Genomic DNA, 23,579 nt, shown 5'->3' on the forward strand with positions numbered 1-23,579 from the left:
TCTCCTGCTCTCCGTAGTTTAAAGTAAACCAGCCCCTTTCCAGAACTGCATTTTAACCCCACGCTATGATGTTGCCAAGAGACCACAGCCCTGTCCTCCCACCACACATAATTAAATCCCCTCCTTCTCCTATAATCACAATGAAACCTTAGAAGCACCAGGCACAATGTTATTGGAACACATTATTACAAAACAGACTAGGGGGCAAGAACATTCATTGTTGATGTCAGGTGAGGAAATAAAGGGGGAAAAAAATCAACAAAAAAACGCATATGACGCAATTACAGGGATATTTTGTTCTTGAGTTCACCTGGTAAGATCATTTATAAACAAGTAGAATTTTCACCCACTGAAATTTAAAGTAAAAAATAAATAAAAATAAAATCCGCACGGTTGGTGCTTCCACTGCCCAATAAAAAAAAAACACTAGATGCTATGTGTTATATAATTAGCTGCCACGTGTCTACACTTTCCCAGCAACTAAAAAGAGAACGTAACTTTAACAAATTCTAAACCTTGATTAAGCATGTACAATTTGCATAGGGCCAATTATGATAACTTTGGCAAAGCTATGGCAGAGAGCAACAGAACATGTCATATTAGAAAAAAGTTTGTTGAAACAAAACTTCCGGATCCCTTTGTTACTTGGGAGGGTTATGATCCTGAGGTTGCCAAAACCCCTTAGTAACCAGGGACAAGATACATGACATTTGTGTTTTGTGTTGAACCTATGTTCAGGATGAGGTAATGCCACTTATAATGCTACTGCTTCTTGCTCCCATCTATGTACTATTGAATAGACCTCACTATGTTCAAATTGCTGAAAACATACTGAATGATGCAAGGACATATGCAATACTTGAGTCGAACCCTGCACCTAAATTTATGTCGGAATACAAAACATTACTAGATAGTGCCTTTGACCACGGGGTTCTTACTAAAGATGAATACAACAGTATTTTCGTTAAAAATCCAGTGATTTCAACCTTCTATTGTCTCCCGAAAATCCACAAACAATATGACACACTAACAGCCAGACCAATTGTATCGGGGACAAATAATTTCATATGCAAAGGTAGCATTTATGTAGATAAAATTCTACGGCCTCATGTAGAGAAACTACCGTCCTATCTAAAAGACACTAAGGACACACTGAAGTGTCTAAAGTCCTTGAGAGTCCCACAGGGTGCCATTCTTTGTAGCCTTGATGTGGAGGCACTGTACTCTTCCATACCTCATACGAATGGAATAGAACATGTGGGTTATTTTCTTGAAACAAGAGGCCCACAACATCCACGTCCCACCACCTTTGTTCTTGACCTGTTACAATTCATATTGACCCACAATTTTTTCCTGTTTAATAATAGGTTTTACCACCAGGTTCGGGGCACAGCGATGGGTACGCCTTGTGCCCCATCATACGCTAACCTGCACCTGGGTTGGTGGGAAAACCATATTGTACATGCAGAACATTTGAAACATTTTATGGATAACGTCTTTATATGGAAACGTTTCATAGACGATATCCTTATAATATGGACTGGCACAAAAGAACTCTTTACTGAGTTTGTGGAAACTTTGAATGTAAATGATTTGAATTTACACTTGACCATGGAGATAGGTACACCTTCACTCAACTTTTTGAACTGCACATTTACCATTACGGAGGGACTACAGATCCACACTACCCTATACCGTAAGCCCACATCCACCAATAATATGCTGAGTTGGAGAAGTTACCATCCCACTTCACTCAAGAGAGGCATTCCAGTGGGGCAGTATCTCAGATTAAAAAGAAACTGTTCCTCGCTCGAGGACTTTATACAGAAAGCTGCCCTACTGAGAGACAGATTTAAAGCCAGAGGTTACCCCAATAGGTGCCTAAAACAAGCTTATCAAAGAGCACTCTCAAGCGAACGTGAAACCCTCCTTGAAGACAAACCAAAATTATGCCCCCAAAAAACAATTAGATGTGTGGCAAACTATGATGCAGGATGGGACACTGCAAAAAAGATTTTGGCCAGATTTTGGCCACTTCTTACTCAAGATCGCCATCTAAGAGATGTAGTCCCCCCACGTGCTTCTATAACTGCCAAAAGGGGTAAAAATCTGAAAGACCTGCTAGTGCCGAGTCATTTGTCTAAACCTAATAGCAACAAAAAGAGCTGGATCAATGTGCAAGGGACCTACCAATGCGGACGGTGTGTAGCATGTCGCTACATAGACAGAGATTCAAAAGTTGTGACCGATTCCTCTGGTACGCTGATATTCCCTATTAAACAGTTTTTTAACTGTAATTCTACAGGTGTCGTTTATCTTCTTACCTGTAAATGCGGATTAAAATATGTAGGGAAAACAATACGCCCCCTAAAAAGACGCATTATGGAACACATCCATTCAGTTACCTCTGGAAGAGATACCCCTGTTGCGAGGCATGCTAGGCTACACCATGGCGATACACCAAGATGCTTCAAGTTTGTCGTTGTTGAAAAGGTACAGATGGGTAAAAGGGGTGGTGATTTGGATCTCATTCTAAAAAGAAGAGAATGTCTATGGATTCATAAACTGGACACCCTTTCTCCGAATGGCCTGAATGAAGGCTTTACATTCACCCCCTTTATACCCTAGACTACACAATATAATAATATCATCTTATGAGTATGTACTTGTGATATATATGCTGTTGCCATGCATATATCTTTAAATACTACATCCTATTCATGAACGTATAAGGACAACTATTCATGATGAAACCAGGCGTGATCTATATATATATATATACCTACAAATGGCTTGTTTTAATATGCCCATCTGCTATAGACTGGAGCCTACTCGATTCTACACTCTTAAACACTATATTTCAGTTAATAAACCAGCATGTTAAATTACTAAAGTGTTGGAAAGACCGGGTTACTAAATATAAGAGTACTTTCCTATTTTGTATACACTGCTGTTTGTTTGCAGAGTTGTATGTATTAGAAGCTCTTTAATTCTCAAGTATCCTGAGTGTCCCTGTAGTGTAAGGGTCTTTATGTATCTGCACGGAATATTAGAGTATCTAAGTTGCTAATAGCAACGGAATAAACGTTCTCTCTCGGCGGTTTCGGCATTAAGCCCCGCCCAATCGTTGCGGATAGGTCGTCTTAGGCATGATGGACAACAGGCACCTTCCAATCCAATCGGTTGGGGGCGTGTGACGTAAACGCCCCCCTAGCTACGATCGGATTGGCTCTAGAATTCAATGGGAACGGTATAAAGACGCGCTCAGGTAAGCGTCCTTGTTGATAGCCTTTGAGAAAGGCGCTATGTTAAGCGCCGAAACGCGTTAGGCATTAGATGGATTTTTAAACCACTTCACTGTTTTCTTCCACTTTATTTTAGGTGTATTCGTTTAATGGGGAATTTTCAGCGATGATTTATTATTTATTTCTATATTAGCTAGGAAGGACCCGGACTTATTCTTAGTCACGTTAGCAGCAACAAGCACTAGCAGAGATCCTATTCTGGGAGATGTAGGGAGACTACTCTGGGGGATGTTATTTCAAGCACTATTGACTCAGCTATATTACTGAACCAGTGAGACTTTCTTTCCTCTATATCTGCCTATTGGCATTTATCTCTATACCTATACTCTGCTGCTATATGTTGGACTAAGCTACTTATGGGATTCTAGGCTGCCATATCTCTCTAAGGGGAATAACCCTTTGAGTCCCTTATTGGATTTCACATATACAAGTTTAGGGGTTATTTACTTGCATCTTAGTCGCTATTTATGAGCAACTAGCCTTCTCTTATCCCATTTCCAATTTTGGGTTTCCTTCTTAGTAAGATAAAAATTTTTCCCCTTATTTGAGGATTTTATTTGTGTGAATTTCTTTTTGTTTATGTCTAGTATGTACTAATAAAATTATGGCTTTTTAGCAGCATCAGTTCACACTGAGATATCCTATTTGAGTATCCTGGACACTTTGTCCTAGGGTTCTCTTTCTGTTTTTCTTTTTTGTTAATTCATATATTCAGGGTTATCCCCTACTATTGGATATTCTCAGGACACACTACCCTGTTCCTGTTCTATGGGACTTCGTCGTTCCATCTATGTACTATTGGACAATATTTATATAGTACCCAAACGTCATATATACCGCCAGGAGAGAAACACCCAGGAAGAGACGGTTTTACCTAACCTAAGAAAGAAAGAAAAAAAAGAAAAAACTAAACAACAACAAAGTAAACAGATATGGTTCATACTTTCATTCATCAAAAAAGCTCTTGAATATAATCTTCTGCCTATGGAAGTAGGCTCCTTCTTCTGTGCCTACATTTGAGGAATGGAAAATGTCTGTTCACACAAAAATGACCACATATCACTAATGAGGGAGAATTTTAGACCAGACTTGTAACATTTATTTCAAGACTTGAGTAGAAATTTATTTTTTCTGTGCTTGTCTTCACCGTTTGTTTTTTTTTGAGTGCATAAGGAAGAATAACAATCGCAAATGCATGTGCCATGCCCCAATGGCATGTACTCGCTATATAGTAATAAACATCATTGTTTTAAGGCATGACATGGGAGTACAATGCACAATTTTTGTATTTAATGATGTAAAGACCTTTTTTAAACTTAGATAGTAGTGGAATATATCGAATGCCTGAACATACTTGTCTGAGTGAAAGACAATGCATGAGATTCAAATATCTTCACTGATTTTAATCTGCACCAAAACTACTAATTTTTTGTATCCACAGCTTTCTTCCTCCAGCAGCATTCTTGGCATCTGGATTCTCCTGCAAGAAGAATCCAGGTAGCTCTACTGAGCTTAGCAGTGTCATTCTCCTTGTCTGAGAGTGTCAGAAAAACCCGGTCCTCTTTCACATAATGCTTAGCTCAGTGAGGACATCTGGATTCTCCTGCAGGGAGAAACTAATAGAAACTGTTTTTTTGTTTATACCTTTCCATCAAATGAAGCTTAAAGAAACACTCCAAACACCATTCCTCTACAGCTCTTTGTAGTGCCTATGATACCAGGTGTTAGCATGTCCCTTGTGTCCCGCAATAGTCTCCTGCATTGCTCTAAAATGGCATACAGCTTCTACTAATGGAGAAGACTGGATGCAGAGCAGAAATCCAGTAGGACCCAGTAGAGTTGCAAACAGTGCTAAAAGTTTCATATATGTTGCCATGCAATATCACCAGCGCACACATGGAATCATAACACATACAGTGGGCTTTACTGGTTATGGTGCGTGGTGTTTCCCTTTAAAACAAACATTCTCCATGGAATAGCAGGGAGCATAAACCTTACAGAAAGCCCTTTCTTCTTACATTATACAAATACTTGGGTGGATTAACCATCTTAACAGGAATTCCACAAACCCTTAACAAACAGAACACAGGGAATTCCAAAGACAGATACACATGCTGCTTAGTAAATGTACAACGACAGTTCTAGATGGCTGTTTTTAATATTAAAACCCAATTGAATGAATAAACAAATTCACATTATATCAAATACATACATATCTGCAGTTTATTACTCACATTTGGAGGGCTTAGGAAAAATGTCCACACATGCCAATAATCCCAGTTTTTATTAATATGCAAAGTCAAATTTCAGCAGTATTGGTTGGGTTGGTGGAGTGTAAATGTCTTTTGCCCAGGACAACAATTTAAAAATGTTTTCATTTTCTGAAACATACATGTAATCTGCACAAATCATAGTAAGTATCGATCTTTATGTAGTGTAACAGTCAGAAAGAGTCTTTTGTGAAAGATGTCATCCGCATATATTGACCCATGGACCCATGACCTCAAGGTCGCTATTGCTCCCAAGTCCACTTGATAATATGCCCCAATATAACCAGGGGGGGAAAAAAAAAACCACATTATAATCTTATCTTTTCCCTGCCAGTTGCATCAGGCCTCTTGTGTTTACTGTTATTGTGCTAGATCATCACAATAATTAGATCCGCACTGATTTAAACATGATTTCCAATACAGCTGCAGTATGGCATAGTATTGCTTTGCAGGATAACAAGATATCAAACACAGGATCCTGCCAGCTACCTCTGCTCTTTTCACTCTTCGAAATCTTGCATGTACATGGTTTTCACAGTTTCACTACACTTGAGAAACCGCTGATCACATTAAGCCCTTCACCACCATATGCATGTATTACCTAGCAATCCTACTGTATTTGAATCACGGCTGCTCTGGTAGAGAAAGGATTAGAATTTCAGGATATCTTATTTTGGATTAGCCTTCCTTGACGTAGAAATACTGCTCCCTATTAGTTTGTCTGGGACTGCAGGCTGAAGTAGTCTCCATGGGCAGGAGAAGTCGGTGTCCAAAAATTGGAAGATTGTGCCATTCCCATCTCTGCAGTACCCATGAGTCAATGCCATTCTCATTTTAGATCCATAAGCATGGAAGATGGGTTCTCTAGGTAGGATTTCCACAGATTGGAGAATCGGGACATAGTTGCACCATCAATAATTCTATGATCCGCTGACCAGCTAACATTAATGATCTGAGCCTTCACCACCTGGCCCTTGGCATCAAACCTTGGAAGAACCTATTGATTAAGAGAATCCGAAGAGCATTAAGTGCTGTATCAAATTTTCAAATGAAAAAAACCCCATTGCTGATTTATTAAAATAAATTACAAATACATTTTATATATTATATAAAATTCAGAAAGTATTTATATCCCTTCTTTTTTCACATTTTGTATTTTGTAGCCTTATGCTACAACTGTTTATATTTTTTTTCACATCAATACTCCATAATGACAAAGCAAGAACAAAAAAAAATAAACAATACAAATGTAAATATGACATACATAAATATTCAGACCCTTTGCTATGACAGATGAAATGAAGTTCAGATGCATCACATCTTTGAGATGTTTCTGCACTGGACATAATTTGGAAAGGCACACTTCGTCTATATAAGGTCTCACAGCTGTAAATTCATATGAGAGTAAATCTAAGCGATGAAGTCAAAAGAACTGCCTGCAGAGCTCAGAGACAGGATTGTGTCAACACACAGATTCCGAGACTACAAAACATTTTGTCCCCAAGAGTATAGTGGCCTGCATAATTCTTAAATAGAAAAAGCTTGGAAGAACAAGGACTCTTAATAGTGCAGGCCGCCTGGCCAAACTGAGCAATTGGTGAGTGGTGGATGCTACTGTAGGAGTATGGTACTGCTTGGTGGAGTCATTTTTTTTTTTTTTTTAATCTATGGAGCATTACAGATTTAAAACTATATGACAAAGTTTGACACCGTGTTTGATCCACTGTGGTTCAATTTGGTATACCTTAATGTTCATTGTCAAAAAAATGGATGCATAAACAGGGGCTACTGCTACTCTGATAAGATAGAATTAAGACTACTTTACTATGCTTTTGATCAGGGCTTAATATGTAATAATGTACTATGTTTCTGAATAAATGTTTTGCTTTGGTTTATCTCTTTTTGCCCACTTTATTTACCGGCCTACAGCATGCAACAGTTTCGGCACACCTCAACCGACTATTTTCTTTTATTTACTTCTCTTCACCAGCGTATTCCATATCATATGAGAATGCCCCGAACACAAATAAATAAATATATATATATATATATATACATATACACACACACACACACACACACACATTCACACACACACAAAAGCAAACACATACAGGGGTGAAATAGAACTAGGGGAATCACGATTAGGGACAGAAATAGCCCTCTTAATAAATCTCCCATTTCAAGTGAGAATTATTATTATTCCCCTCAGCCTACTAGGGAGATCCAACCTTTGCCCTCTGGTTTTACGTTTGCTATTATTATAGAAGTCAAACAACAGCTGGAGAATACAATCTGCCAAAGATATAACATACCACAAGGAATAATACGAACTGAAGCTTACATTTAATATCTGTAAATTGAATAGCTGAAAATAAGAGGATCTAGGGTGCATGGACTGTAAATAGTTTCAGGGAGACAAGCTTGAATTACAAGAAGGGTAAAACTAATACATATAGTATAGAATATTGAAAAACATGTTAAGAAGAATAATCTCATGGTCCTGAACTCCCCCCATACCTCTCAAAAGTAATTGTATGGAAATTGTATTTATTCTGAGAACCATTCATGTTATTTGTGCTATAAATAAAATTTCATCAGGATCTATGTCTAAAGAACAAAAAGATCTGCAATATTAATTCGAACAAGTACTCAGTGAATCCCTGTCCACCTTTAAGTACTAAAATGTACTTGAAGGTTGCTTAATAAGCTTTTAGAACAGATATAACTGGTAATTTCATAGTTACATTCACACACTTATTATAATAAACTCACCTGTATTTTTCCAACGGCTCCAATTGCCACTTCTGGAGGTAGTATAACAGGTTTTGCATATGTTCCCCCAATCTGTAAAGAAAGATGAGAAATGTCAATTAATCTTTACAATGAATTGACATATATTTCCTATGTGTGTCTTGCTCACCGATCCAATGTTGGATAGGGTAAATGTTCCACCAGTCAGGTCTCCTGCCCCAAGCTGTCCAGTGGACCCCAACATCTGCAAACGGTTCAGCTCTGCAGCAATCTCAAAGATACTTCGTACTTGTACATTTTTAACATTCGGTACAATAAGGCCCTGTTGCGTGTCCATAGCAATCCCAATATTATGAGATGCCTACAAAAGGGGTGAAGTAGAAAAATAATCATAAACGGAAAAAAAAACCCAACAAAAACACATACTTAACTGAATTCCTTTTTTTGCTTCCTAACAATTTTTCAGTTTATTACAATAAGGGATATTATTATGGCATACCTTGTAGGTTATGTTCTGGCAGGCCTCATCCAGTGATGAATTGAGTATCGGGTATTGTAGCAGACCCATACTTGCTGCCTGTGGAATGATAATCTGGGTTACAGCAACAACCTTTAGGGCGTTCTAGGTACCAACACAGATATAATGCTTTTTATAGTCTTTGTAAATGCCAGAGATTCCTGTGCTCTTACCTTCAGGAAAAAGGGCATGAAGGACAGACTAACACCACGAGCCTCAGCAATAGGTTTTAGATCCTTCCTAAGCTCAGCAAGCTTTGTCATGTCCACCTCATCACAATACCCAAAGTGAGGAATTTTCAGGGCTGCGGACATAGTCTTTACCATGGCCTTGTGGAACCCTTAAAAAAAGGAAGGACAGATAGAGTAAAGGAGGGCAATGGACCTGCAAGTGTGGATTAGAGGCAAACACACACTGGAAATGTGCAAAAGAGGAAAGTATGAAAAAGTTCATTTTGCAGAGACTAAAGTATAAGACACATAGCTTATTGGACATAGTAAAGTGCTTCAATCGCATTGGAACAACTGGGTTCACCAATCAACCCTCTTCATGTTAAAACACACACAAAAAAGCCAGACATGGCAAAAATACATACATTTCTATTCAATACATTTTGTTTCAATTAAATCATTATTTTGTTTGAAAAAAAAATAAAATAAGTCAACACTAACACGAGCTATGCATTCCTCTATTGCTGAAAAGGAAAATATTAACGGAAAACACTTTCCTTAAACATTTTTTTTTTTTGCCAATCAAGTTGTTATTGAGATGAAAATTACAGACTTGTTCATGTAGTTCTGTGGCCTTGTTGCCCAAACTCTATACAATTACAATACACTTACTTATGGCAGAGGAGTGATATATTTCTAACTTGGGCATCAGCTTAATTCAATTGTTTTAATTGTTTTTTTTGTTTTAATTGTTTTTTTTGTTTCAATTGTTTTAATTGTTTTTTTCCCAACCTAAATCTTGCCATTTGGATCTCAGGCAATTATACTCTGTGGTTGCTATTGGTGGAGAGCAGCAGGTGGGAGGTCCCATCTGCTCTCCCTGTCAAACAATTCTTGGTCATAGATTCTCTGCTGAAAAATGGACTTAAGAACCTACTCCATGATGCCGACAAACTAGCTTTGTGACCAGCATGCCGATGTCTGAACAGAGTGACACCAGTCTAACAGTGCCGTGCTAAGCCACCCCAATCACAACCTTCCAAGCTGGAAATAGACCCTGACAATGATGAAGTGCTAATGCCACATTATCAATATGACAAACGAGGGGGGCAGTCTCTGGGGACCACCCTGGTCTATGTCACACAGCTCTCAAAATGACAGTATTGCTGAAGGACAAGATGATTTTGTGAGAGTGGTTTGGAAGCCTGGTTAAGAAGAGATGTGTTTTCATGCCAGGCCACGGCACAGCCAAGTCTTCAGTAAGGAATAGAAGAAAAAAGTGTTTTTTGTTTTGTTTTTTAGGTGAGAAGATAGATAGAAGAAGGTAAGGAGATACAACAGTGAATAATAAGTCATAAAAAAAAATATTAAATATGACTGAAATGCTAACTAGTGATTAAACTGCAGAACATCCCAAAGGAGAAATCATGGCTTCCTACTCACCACTTCGTTTTACTCCTTATAGACTCTGGGTTTCACCCATGGAAGAGCACCTCCCTGTCAGCTGAAAAGTATAAGAGGCTGGCCTCCCTTCTTTTGCAATCTCTATGCAAGGTTATCATCAAGTTTTTTTTGTTATGTCCAAGTCTAATTGAAGCAATTTATTTTTCACAGTGGCTAATTTACCCGTAGGTTAATAAGTTGTACGCATGGTTATAAAACCATGCAAGACATAAGAAGCTATATATACAAACACTGTATGTATATAATATATATATATATATATATATCATATGCTCTTAACGACTCCCAGTGTGTTTCATTAGATACAATATGTTTTTACTTGCATTTTTCCCCCAACACCAAGGCCGCCATGCGCTGCTTATCCTTATACCTCCTGAAAAATCATGGAGCAGACATGGCTTTTACGGCATGGTCCAATCCAATATTCCTCCTAGAAGTGCATGGATCTGATTCAAATTTCCCATAGGAAAGCATGGAATCAATGTTTTCCTATTGGGGCTTCTGCGTCGCGTGACTAAGTTTTACTTGTTTAGTGAAGCAGAAGTGCCTCCATTGGCTGCCAATGTAAATCCCACTGGAGGTGTGTTTAAACCTTCAAGGTAAACAAACCTTGAATGGTTAAACTGACAGACCCATTGCACCCAGGTCAGCTTACGGAGATGGCCTGGGCGACTAAAGCTGTATGCATATATACACACTAAAAGAACATATTATGTCAAATGGATTTCAGATTTCCACGGACTAGGTGTCTCAAAAGCCTTAGTTTTACAAGTCATAATTTACGTTTACATTTTAAGACAAAAGCAGGAAATCAGTCACTAGAAGCAAAATGACATTGGGCCTGGTTTTAAAACTCCCTTCATTTAAACAAAGGAGACTGCTTATTGTTTATGGTACTAGATTCAGATGCAGGAGAAAATCCGGTTTACTAGCTACTATACTATATAAACTTATTATTAACATTACTCTGTTTGGCCACATCAATAGTATTTCAAATGTCCAATCAAATAATGTCCCTGTACTGTAGAAAAAAGTATGCAGAATCTCTTATATGGTTAGATTTTGTGTATTTGTTCAGAGAAAAAAGAAACAAACGCAACAACAGGCAATGGGACAGAACATATAGCAAAGCTTAAAAAGGGGCAAAAACCAGGCTGAATGCAGTAGAGAAGACGACAGGAGGCAAGAATGTAAGAGACAGAATACATACACAGAGTTATTTATTAAACTGATAACACAAAGTGAATTTCAAATGTCAAAATACCCAAACTTGGAAAAAGTCAGCTATGCTTTCCATTTGAATATTTTGTCCTTAAAGGACCACTATAGGCACCCAGAGCACTTCAACTCAATGAAGTGGTCCGGGTGCCAGGTCCCTCTAGTTTTAACCCTGCAGCTGAAAACATAGCAGTTTTAGACAAACTGCTATGTTTACACTAAAGGGTTAATCCAGCCTCTAGTGACTGTCTCCCTGACAGCCACGCTTCCACGATTTACACAGAGTAAATTTACACTTATTTGACGCTGAAGGTCCTCATGGAGTCAATACGATCCCCATAGGAAAGTATTGAATAATGCTTTTTTATGGGCGGGTTTGAATGCGCACGCGCCTCTGGCTCCACTCAGGAGCTGACGTCGATGGAGGAGGAGAGGTCACCATTGTCGAGGGAGCCCGCCGCCGGATTAAGGTAAGCAAATAAATGGTTAAACATTTTTTTGCCACGGAACGGGGCCTAGTCACCTAAACGGTGACTAAGGCTCTATAGCGTTAGGAATACATATTTGTATTCCTAACGCTATAGTGTTCCTTTAAATTTACTTTGAATTCCCATTTAATTCCGTGACAGGGTTATTAACTAACGATCATAGTCAAGAATTAAAATATAAGGACAAAATAGCCAAACTGAAATAAAATCTCCAAGTCTACTATGCTTCCAATTTGACTACTTGGGCCTTAATTTTCTAATTCACTTTTCTAAACAACTATTCTTAAAGTAAGGTAACTAACTGCATTAGGAAAGCCTGTTTATTATGCTAGGAGTAAAACCTGTTCCCAAGGTTTCCGCTTACCTTTCAAAGGTTCGGTGACATCCTTTCCAGTAAATACTGTAGGTTTGGTGAGAGCAGCAGGAGTTCTGGTGAGTTTCTCTCGCTCAGCAGTCTTGGGAGTCTCTGTTTTTGAGGGAGGAGGTATGATTTCCAGTTGGGGAGAGGGAGGTAGTATGGCCCCAGTCTGCTTGGCTAAAAAGCTAAGAATGTCTTCTTTAAGGATGCGACCATCCCTCCCAGTACCGACAATTTCGCTAAGTTTTATCTGGGGGGTAGGAACAAAAATAAGCATTTATTATATTTGTGTAGAATGGCCAAGTATAAATAAAATACACCGGTTGCATGGCACAGCTCAAAGCCAGCCGTGATGACAAGCAAACCACTATGGTTGCCTCTTTAGTTAGCATCTTTTTAAAAAGTGTGTTCTGCTGGGTACCAATTATTTTAATGCAGACTTGCAAGGTTTCTTCTTAAAACCATCTCCATAGAAAAGAAAACTATGGTTGCCCTAGCATTACCCACCTACACTAAGAAATCTGCCAATATTGAGAAACGGTTCACTTTATACCTAGTAAAGTGACCATAAAAAGTAATTATGTGATGCTTGTAGCCACAAAATACAACGTCTTGGTTTGAAACAATCAATTATATACATGATTAAGTTATTCACACCTAAAATGTTTTTTTGTGTGGCTTCTCTCATTGTATAAATAAATGAGTTTTTATCGGCTCTGTAACCGTAAAACCAAGTTCATTTTTGTTATTTTCAATTTCCATTTGTTGTCTGACAGTGCTCATCTCAGGCTGGAACTCCAGTAAGCGCCATATTTATCCCTTGCAATCTATGGTTATCTTAACGCTGACTTGTTTCCCATATTGTGCACAAACGTTTTGGTCCACAGCCCCTTTTTTAATGAATGTTGCACTGAAAAAGGGTCTGTGGAATCAAAATGTTCCTCAATAAAACTGTATTGTAACACTGGTGTGCACATTGCAGCCTGAAGAGCTTATTCCCCTTTTTTTTTTTGTTTCTACGAATTGCATTCATTGTAAGAGCAGCAGTTATTTGGGGTACACAGCAGCTCAGCATGAAGTATATTTTTCTTGTTTCTAATGTACTTCAGTAACCTTATTTCCTATTTTATGTCAATATATTGGCCGCTGCAAAGCTCACATTGTTTTCCATTGCTAGTCGTCGGACAGCTGGAGTGGCCAGAGTTTTGTGTCCCTTTATTTCTTGATGTGTGTGTTCTTCATGAGACACTGCAGGGGTTTCCACAACATCTTCCTCAGGTGTCACATCTGGAAATAACAACAACAAGGTCTAAGAAAAAGGGATCACAATGTATTGTGCAGAAAACATACTAGGCACATTAACTTCTAAATACTTATCACAGGAGTAGCAAGCTTAATCTAGCAAATGTGAAGGAGAGAACCGATTGAAACTTCTATATTCATCATGGATTTTGTTCCTAACAAAACTGTAGGTACAGGGGAGAGTTTACATTTTCCCCAAACTGACAAATATTCATCTGGACACAAACGAATAAGGTGTCTTTACAGAAAATAAACAGATATACAGCTTGTCCTTTCATACCCATAGTAATAGATTAAATTAAACTAGCCTAGAATTTCAGTGATCCAGAAAGGAAAAAAAAAGAAAAAAATTGATTAAGCAGCTGGCCTACAGAGCTTTACCATACAGCGCCCATTTCTTCTTCTTTTATGATATATATAAAATGATATTTGTCCCATAAGCTTGCATACCTTTCACAACTTCTGTTTCAATGTCTACAAGAGGCTTTCCCACCAGCGCAATGTCATCCACATTGTAATGCAGCTTTCTGATAACACCATCATAGCGACTGGTGATGGTCACTGAAGCTTTGTCACTTTGAACCTCACAGATACTGTCAAACTGGGACACAGTATCACCTTCCTTCACATACCTGAGAATATAACAGAACAGAATTTTAGGCCAAAACAGAAAAATGGAAAATAGTGTATTGATCTGAAATCAAATTCAATGTTTCATACTATTTTCCACTACACTACAATTTGCCCATTTTTTTGAAAGTGTTTAGCAGAAAAGTGTAGCCACAAAACAGACTTGTAGTGCATTAAGAAAAAAAAAACTAATTGCAAAGTGATCAATATATGCAATTTGAAAAGAAAAAAAAACAAACCTCTACAGCTTGGCTATTTTAATCTGATGTTCTCATTCAGTTTCCCATTCATTGCAATTGATTTTCTAGTGAACAGATCCCATTACAAATATAATTTTAGCATAAACTGAATGACTGATTTGATGATTCTCTCCAGCACTGCTAGTGTTAAGTATCAGGAAGATAGAGGTAGGATGAGTGTACAGCTTGTATAATCAGTGGCTGTACTGGTGTATCTTGCAAACAGGGACAACAAGGTCTATACAGAGACATATAGCTTATATACTACTTGGTCATGAAAAGGTTGATTTCAGGGAGCTTGTCCCCAATTAACTTTCAATACCTTGAGGGCGGGCCTAACCTGCATGGCCGATAGACGTGTTTGTAGCGAGCTCCTCATACAATCCAAGCAATCCACGGTACAAGATTGAAGTGCAAGCCCCCAAAAAGTTATCACCAAGAACACTTAACCACCACTTACTGGCGGGGAGCCCTCTCAGGCAACTTGGGAGTCACGTCCACCGACCCGAGGCCAGAATCAGCTCCTGAGGCCTACTCACCTGGCGGATCCCACGGAGGGAGGAAATGGACGATCTTCCAATCTGGGTCCGCTGGGGTAACAGCTGATCCCCCCCCACCCTCCCGGACCGGTGGAGGAAATCCCGGTCCCGGACCCACTGGGGAAGAAGCAGTCAAGTACTACAGACATCCTGTCAGCCTGTGCTGCCACATCTCACCCCCGGGCCACAACCAAAATGGCGACGCAGCAGGGAAGCTACCTGTGACTAACTGGGAAGCCAAATTCCAAGCCGACTTTGACAGGATCTGTACAGCGTTCTGGTGCCGGATTGCATCCTGTGCAGAGCAGACGCCTACGACCCCTGCCATACAGCTCAAGACAGCAGTCCTTACAACAAAGCACTCATCAGAGGTGGAGACTTGTCTGGGGAAAACCCCCCACCATCCAGCACATCCCGCCACACGAGTGGACAGTGCTGTTGTCTTGGCCGCTCGCCCTTCTTCTGGGCTGGGTGCTCACCTGGAAGTACCTCTCCTTCGCCAACCATACACCAGGGACGACCACCGCGACTTGATAGAACCTTGGGCCTACGATCCTGATGATGGTATCAATGGTCAAATGGCATGAGCTCCCGTTAAGGCCTCAGGCCGAAAACAAGTGGTACTCAGGCGACACAAGTCCACGACCTGCTGGCGGCGGATTGCAACATGGAAGGTCAAACGATCCTATGGCCAGAGAGGACATTCCAGAGGAACAAAGTGGATCCCAAACCAAGTAGGGGGCCGGCTAGGTTCCCCCCACGGCCCGATGGACTGGCTTCCCCATGCCATAACATCTCATCCTGTAGCATGGGCTGAGTACACTAGTGGACATACTGCTAGGCCAGTTAGCCTCGCTAGATGTATATAGTTGATTTACTCGGAATGACAGACACAGAGGGTTAAGGAGCATAGTTACAGATGATATCTATAAGCAGTTCACATTAACCGACAGGCTCATTATACCCTACAGTGCTATGCTACGAACTGTTGTGTGGGATGCCTAGGCTTTTTTTTTATGCATGTCACATCCACTTTTACCTATATAGCTATAAACCATGTAATAAAGACAGCTTTTCCTAGGATGTTTGAGTTATACCTTTGTAATTGGTCTTGACACAACTACCTAGCATGTTTATACTCTTGTTATACTTAAAAACAAAAAGGGGGGCAGTTATTTGTCAGTTAGTACATCATAACCTTGTTTCTCCACCTTTTTTGTTTTATCATTGACATGATTACCATCCTGCTTGCACTACATGGGGTTTTATTTTCCTTTTATCACCTTCACTGAGATACAGGCATTACTCGTTTTAAACTATAGGCTATTAAGCATTTAGCTATATGTCTCAGCTCTAGTTTGTTACATAACTATGCAGCTGGTACTACTCATGTCCCAATTATGCCATATCACCTTACAAGTAGCAATAAGACATGAAAGTTTTACTCTTGATGCATGCTGTTACCTTAATATTTTATAATAATTTTATCATGCATATCTAGCCTGATATATCTTGTCTTTTTATTATTATAAAAATGTGGCAGTCTCCGTTACACGTTAATACTCCTGTTTTATGTTTATCTGATACAACTTTTTTCTATTATGTAAAATGTGACGCAAATGCCATATTAAAAGAAAGATTTACAAAAACAACAACCTTTCAATACCTTACCCTCAAGATTATTCACTGAACCAGATATTGTACATTCTAGACCAAAATGGCAGAATTGGAAGCATGCTCCAACTCCGCTATTTTAGCCTATACTTTGGAATTTTCGGTTTACTTCCTGGTTTTTAGTGAATAACTATCAGGTGGCTTAATGTGTTAAGTGTGTGTCAGAATCTTGTAAATACTTGGAATATCCATTTGGAGGTATAGCCTTTCCATTATCATACAATCCTTTATTTACTGGCTCTCTTTCACAATTTAAAGATAATATGTACAAGACACTGAGCTATATCACAATCAAGATTAGGAAGTGAGGCAGATGGAAGTTTCAGTCATCAAAGGCCAGCTAACTTACAGGGCAGGCAGATGACCGAGTGCCGACATGTGATTTTATGCAATTTACATACAAACACGCAGGTTTGGAACCAAATTAGTTTTATATAAACATGGCAGATTTATTCACACCTACACTGCTTTTGTTAAAAAAGAGAAATAGTACATTTTATATTCTTAAAACGTCTGGGAATTTAGAATGCTCCAAGCGTAATAAAATTTCAGACTGCTCAATAAAAAATAAGTACATATGCACAAACCGATGTGTCTCAAAAACTAGTTTTCCATACCAAAAAAAATAAAATAAAGGCCGGTAGTAGTGTGTGCATCCACCATACCCCCAAATAACATGCTGCATCCCGAATAATAGATCATTGTATTTCTTTAAAGAGACATCAAGTAATTTTATGATATGTCCATCAACAAGCCTGACTGAGAAAAGCTAAATAGGTTAATTGATGTTTGGTGTTGGCAACCAAAATAAAATTGACCTACCAGTCTTTTACAGTAACTTCTGTGATCCCTTCTCCAATGTCCGAGAGCTTGAACTGCAAAATCTTACCATTCAAAACTGTGTAAACATATGAAATACACTGGTTATTGTAATAAGACAAGTGGAAGATGCAATGTAGGGTATGCACCCATGTGGAGTCACAGGTTTCAAGTGGGCAGAAACCGGTGGGAAAATCATGGAGTAGGTAACAATGTTACCTGCATTTTATGGATATTGGACTACAATATTATAAATCAGGTAATGACGTGCATGGGAAACAAATCCCTCTTTTGTGACAGCGTGCTTCAACAAAATTATGTATTTTTATGCATTTCAGTAGTCTGGCACTTGAACTAGAATATACAGAGGCTGGTGCAGGTCGATGGAACAGACTTTAGAATGCACACACTGTTCAGTTTATCAAATACAGAATGTATGGCTAATTGTGAAGGGATGTAGATTACATGCCGATATTAGAAATTATTAAGTGTAAATGGTCTTCCTACCCACTAAATGTCTTTGTGTTTCCTCAGGAAAACCCCATTTATGTTTTACCCTCAAAAGGTGCAGTTCCTGAGGGAGGAAACTCTAGCTGAATCTTCAGAACGACCATCACCAGAGAGCTATCACCATCACTAGTATGGAGCGGGTACATGCAAAACAAATTTTAAAAAAATGAACTGCATGCATGAGAGGTAACATGGAGATGTAATGGATGCACCAAAAAAGATAGTTAATGAGGAAGAATTAATGCAAAGGAATAAAAGAGGGACAGCATGCACGCAACATGAATAAAAACACAGACCTTATAATATGGGGAGCCTTCCAGAAACCAAGACTCAATAAAAACCTACTTAACGTGTTTCTGTATGGTGACATGTTTTGTTCTAAAATAGTAGACTGCCAATCTCAATGCTTAAAGTTGGAGTGTGAGGGCAAAATAAAAGTCCAGTAAGAGGTGAATAAAACCATGAAGCTCTTACCGTACAACTTTATAAGTAAATAAACATACAAATCTACAGCATTCCATCGCTACACAAATACAGAGAGAATGTCAAGACTGATTGCATGCAATCAAAGTGGAGAACAGAAAGGCAACATACACGCAACATTATTTACCAGATGCAGTCCTGAATAGCCTGTAGTGTGAACTGCGCAGGACTCCAGAGTGAGACGGGAGGTGGTGTGATAATCTGACCAATGGAATCCTGCTGTTTGAACTCAGGTCCCAGAAATTGACCTAAGGGAAACAAAACAGGTTATCATATCAGTGACAGCATTGCTGCAACACAATTTTCCCTGGATATTCATGGCAGGCAACATAGCGCCATCCTGCAGTATGCAGAATTCTAATGCTGCAGGTAAGAAAACAATTCTCATGTAATTCACTAGAGTGTGTGAATTTCAAAGAATTCACGCAGGGCTATTCACAAGAATTCTGAATTGAAGTGAGCATTGATCATATGATGCCTTATCTGTAAAAACTCTAAAACTCAATTACAGTCACAGCCAGGGAATTTCAGCTTACATTTTGCCACCTGGACTTCAGAGTTCGATGAATTTCCCATTTTGGGCCAGGACGGCAAGTATGGAGACATTAAGTCACTTTTGTTTTTAATTGGTCTATTTTGTCCCACATTTAGGGAATAGCTTTGATTATTCAAAGAGAAACCATTGTAGTTTGAGAAAGCAGCACATTTACTCTGCTGCCCAGGAGAATAAAACACAGTTTATCAGAATTATTATTTATATAAATCAGAGTTTATTCACATTGTTAAGGCAGACACTCCTACAAACAATGATGATGATGATGATGAGTTGACCTTTACATTATATAAAGACACTGACAGCTAGTCCAGCACACTCCAGCTGCTGTGGGTCCACCCCAGAGTGCTCACACAGCTCCTGGTGTCTTAGCATGATGGGAGTTGGAGTCCTCTCACTGTATCCTGTGCTGCCTGTCCTCACAGAGCAGATTGCATGCTGTGTGCTCTATATCCAGACACACCATGGCATGGACTGTGCCCTTACCCCAGGCCAGGGGGTCCTCAACCCCCCCATGTTGCTGAACTACAACTCCCATGATTCTCTGGCTATATATGTAATTCAAAGAATCATGGGAGTTGTAGTTCAGCAACATCTGGGGGGCCGGAGTTTGAGGATCCCTGCCCCAGGCCATAACACCGGTTATATATCATCATTATCAGGTTAGGAGCTATTAATAAAATGAGAAGAAACGCCCTCTGGTTGCTCACCAAACGGCCTAATGACCGGTTCCAGCTCCTTACTGCTCTCACCGCCGCCATCTTCTCCGGAGCAATCCGGAGAACCAATCACATCAAGAGGCTGACGGAGATAGCCAATCGGGACATGAGGGCGGAGTCAAGATGTCAAAGCCAAGGAGAAGGGGGAGTAGTGAAGGCGTGAGGGCGTTTCGACCAATCAGAGCTTAGATCAGTCAGAGTCTGCCTGGGGCAGTAGGGGGGCGTGGTTAATAGAGCTGTCAGTGTTTGTTCTATAAACATTCCCCCATATACAGATAGTTTAGACTAGGTCCTCCATAATAGACACTGGTCATACAGGTTTAATTAGGAAGTTTAATTAAATGTAACAGGCCTAGTTTATGGCTTGGTGAATAGGAATTGACATTTCATAGAAGTACATTTTTATTTTGTTTTATATTTCTTAATTCTTTATTTTTAGACAGCCAAAATACCAAACACATGTTTACAGGAAAGACACCCAAGCACCAGGTTCTTTGGTATACAAAAGCAGGCAAAAGCATAAACAGTTTTACAGTTTACAGTTGGTAATGGCAACGTTCTTCGAGTTAAATTGTAAATAGTAGGACTACTGATACCGGAGAAACTGACGGAAGCCAAGCACAGAGAGATGGACACAGGTTTCTTCAGGAAGGAAGAGATTCTTTATTGGATCACCGATCGGGACTCAGAGGGACTAGCGTCACCAAAATACAGCAAAGTCTGAGTACTGAATACATAGAGTACATTCCTTATATAGCACTGTAGCTCCTCCCACAATTAACTACACCCACACATACCCTTAACCTATTTAATAAATAGAGTCTAAACTCATCCATCCGGTCTAACCACGTGGCTCATCTGATACAAAGGAGAGGGACGCGTAATTCCAGTTCTTACATTCCTGCACCTGGTCAGTACAGTGATAACAGTATCTTAGCTACGTGTAATTAACTAACTGATACTACAAACACATATACATACATATGCCTTGTGGCAATCTTAGCCTGCTAAACTTGTATTTTACTGGAATTACATCACATTCCCCCCTTTGATGCCTCTGATATTTCACAATTACTTGAGGCATCACTTAACCTTGGTTTGCATATACCTCAGGTTACCATGAACCAGACCAGACTTATCTTATGATGTGAATCTTTTAACACTCATCTTCCTGCATTGGTTCTCCTTGATCTAGAGCCTTATACTTATATATCGCCATTATCTGTGCAGCAGCCTTCCTCTCTGCTATACTTCCTATCAGGCTTTGCACAGACCTAACTACTAAGGGTATAAGACACGGTAGGAGTAGACACAACAGTAAAATCAGTAGGACTCCACCTACCACTGCCTTAAGCCCTCCAAACCACTCATACCAGCTACCAAACCAACTACTTGGATTGTACCCTTTCCATACCTGAGTAGGCACATGCACTAGTTTAACCATATGGCTAGTAAGCTCAGCTATTGCTTGCCCTTCGTCATCTATTTGAAGACAGCAATTGCTCAGGTTAAACTTCCCACATACACCTCCCTCTACTGCCAAAAGGTAATCCAAGGCTAATCTATTTTGGTACACTGCTGTCCTCATCCTGGTATTATGCTTCGCTAGAAGATTGAGTGCTTGTGAGGTCTCATTAGTAATAATCTCAACCACCGCCTGTAATCTTATAATACGGTTGAGCATATAAATTGGGGTTCTATAACCAAAGGTACCATCTTCTGCCCACGTGGCTGGCCCATAATAATCTATGATACGCTGGGGAGGCCATTCATTATCTTCCCAGGTGCCTATCTCTAAGGGTCCCCTTTTCTTCCTATGATTCACATCATACACTTTAACACCTAAAGTCTCACCTGTTTCAATCGGTAACAAGAAGAAGGATGGTTTGAGCATACCCAACACACATGCCCCTTCCCAGTCCTGTGGCAACTCCGAATAGGCTTTCTTACCACAGATCCAGTACAAATTTGCTGGGGCTCTCCAGGTAGATGTGATGGATAAATCAAACCACACATCCTTTAAACTGGCATATCTAGCAAACGGGTTAGATGGTTCTGAGACATTTGAAGCCGACCACCAAGTTGTATTTTTAGTATCATCATCATAAGCTTTTTGCCCTAGACAAGTTAATTCTCCTACAGAAGTATTATACATTATTCCTTTCCTTGCTATGCAAACATAACCTATGATGGAGGTCTTTAATCTCCACTCAGATTTACCTCTAACACTCAAATGATAATCGGCTTGTGTAGATATTAGTTGGTCAACTGCCTCAGAACCGGACATTACCTCCTTTGCTTCCCAAGGCCATTGGTCTCCCATGTTAGTACCTCCACACACATAGCAGTTGGTAACATTAAGACTACCGGCAATACTTTCAGCTAGGTCAATGAACAGGTTTTTAGCGTTATGGGGGATCTTATTATCTATACTCATCTCTTCATAAAAGGAATGGTATACTTGATGAGTCTGGGAGGATACCGTATCAGTCTCTATTCCTATAAACAGTAATGTCCCAGGATCTAAACCCGTCCCGTATATCTGAAACCCAAATAAATTTCCATACTTATCTAGGAACTTGTCGGGGTTATTAATAAGTATATGGACTGGGTTGCATTCCATAGACTTACAATAAGGGCTAGTCGGCAACTTAGTCACTATCATGTCTTTATCTACTGTCTGTCCCCAAGTCGCCCACCCCACACAAGACCAATATGGACAAAAGTTATAGTCTTTATTTGGGCATCTAGGACTCACATATTTATTTTTACTACTGGGACAAATATATTTATCATTAGACCCATACGTCCTCTCCCATCTAAGATCCCCACATACATTCCATGGTTTTCTACCACTTGATATCGCCTTACATGCATCAAATAGCAGAACACCCGAAGAATGTACGGATTCTAACACCGTCTTATTAATTAGGGTCCCCTGAGGATCTCCATTCCTGAGAGTCAACCAAATTGTACGAGGTTGATACTCTGGACTGAAGCACTTAGGTTCTCCTACTCCTAAATGGCACACACTATAGTCTATATTTAGGTATCTACATCTTGATACCTCTCCTTTACATTCGTATTGTGAATGCCAAATTAGGGTTTGGGAAATATGGTTACCTGTTCTCGTAGTCTTAATGCATACCTCACAGCTAGGAGTGTCGGTACCTCTACCTTCCTGAATATAAAAACACATATAAATAAACACAATCAAAAGCACATCTTTCGCCGTCATCCTCAGTCTTCGTCCGTGCGATGGAACCTCAGCTTCCAGGATGTGAGGGCTGCAGGGAATGGAGTTCTGCTCGTCTTCACAGGTGTCCCTTCGAGACTTTCCTGGCTTATACACTATGTGTTGGTAAGCGGACAGGCTTTATTATGGCCTTCTCACTCACACCTGTAACAATAAAATTTGTAATCCACAATAATTCCTCGTTACTCCGACTGAGTAGTGCGTTTCAACCGGATCTTGCAGGGATTCTCTGGATCTGCTGTAATTTGCCAAGAATCGACTGCTGCTGGTTTAACCCTGGAGTGATGTATCCACGGAGTTACTTCGGCTAC

At 39.6% G+C, this 23,579-nt stretch overlaps 1 protein-coding gene across 1 annotated transcript; it reads right to left on the minus strand.

Annotated features, from left to right (window-relative positions):
• Positions 1–5,570: 5,570 nt before the first annotated feature.
• On the minus strand, positions 5,571–20,107 carry DBT (dihydrolipoamide branched chain transacylase E2). Its single transcript, XM_063428418.1, has 11 exons — positions 20,004–20,107; positions 18,868–18,988; positions 17,751–17,826; positions 14,297–14,478; positions 13,704–13,831; positions 12,551–12,794; positions 9,020–9,186; positions 8,829–8,906; positions 8,499–8,690; positions 8,351–8,422; positions 5,571–6,572 (listed from the first exon to the last, which is right to left on the minus strand). Exons 1-11 carry the CDS (start codon positions 20,052–20,054, stop codon positions 6,405–6,407), a joined length of 1,479 nt encoding a protein of 492 aa, XP_063284488.1. The 5' UTR covers positions 20,055–20,107; the 3' UTR covers positions 5,571–6,404.
• Between the last annotated feature and the right edge of the window lie 3,472 nt (positions 20,108–23,579).

Source organism: Pelobates fuscus, chromosome 7 (assembly GCF_036172605.1).
Source record: "Pelobates fuscus isolate aPelFus1 chromosome 7, aPelFus1.pri, whole genome shotgun sequence".
Classification (NCBI taxonomy): Eukaryota; Metazoa; Chordata; class Amphibia; order Anura; family Pelobatidae; genus Pelobates; species Pelobates fuscus.

Coding starts and splice junctions, on each gene's coding strand:
- DBT (XM_063428418.1), bottom strand. CDS start 20,054: ATGGCGGCGGTGAGAGCAGTAAGGAGCTGGAACCGGTCATTAGGCCGT. Junction 9,187..12,550: donor TGTCACCGAACCTTTGAAAG/GTAAGCGGAAAC, acceptor CCTTTTTTTAAG/GGTTCCACAAGGCCATGGTA. Junction 8,907..9,019: donor TCATGCCCTTTTTCCTGAAG/GTAAGAGCACAG, acceptor ATCATTCCACAG/GCAGCAAGTATGGGTCTGCT.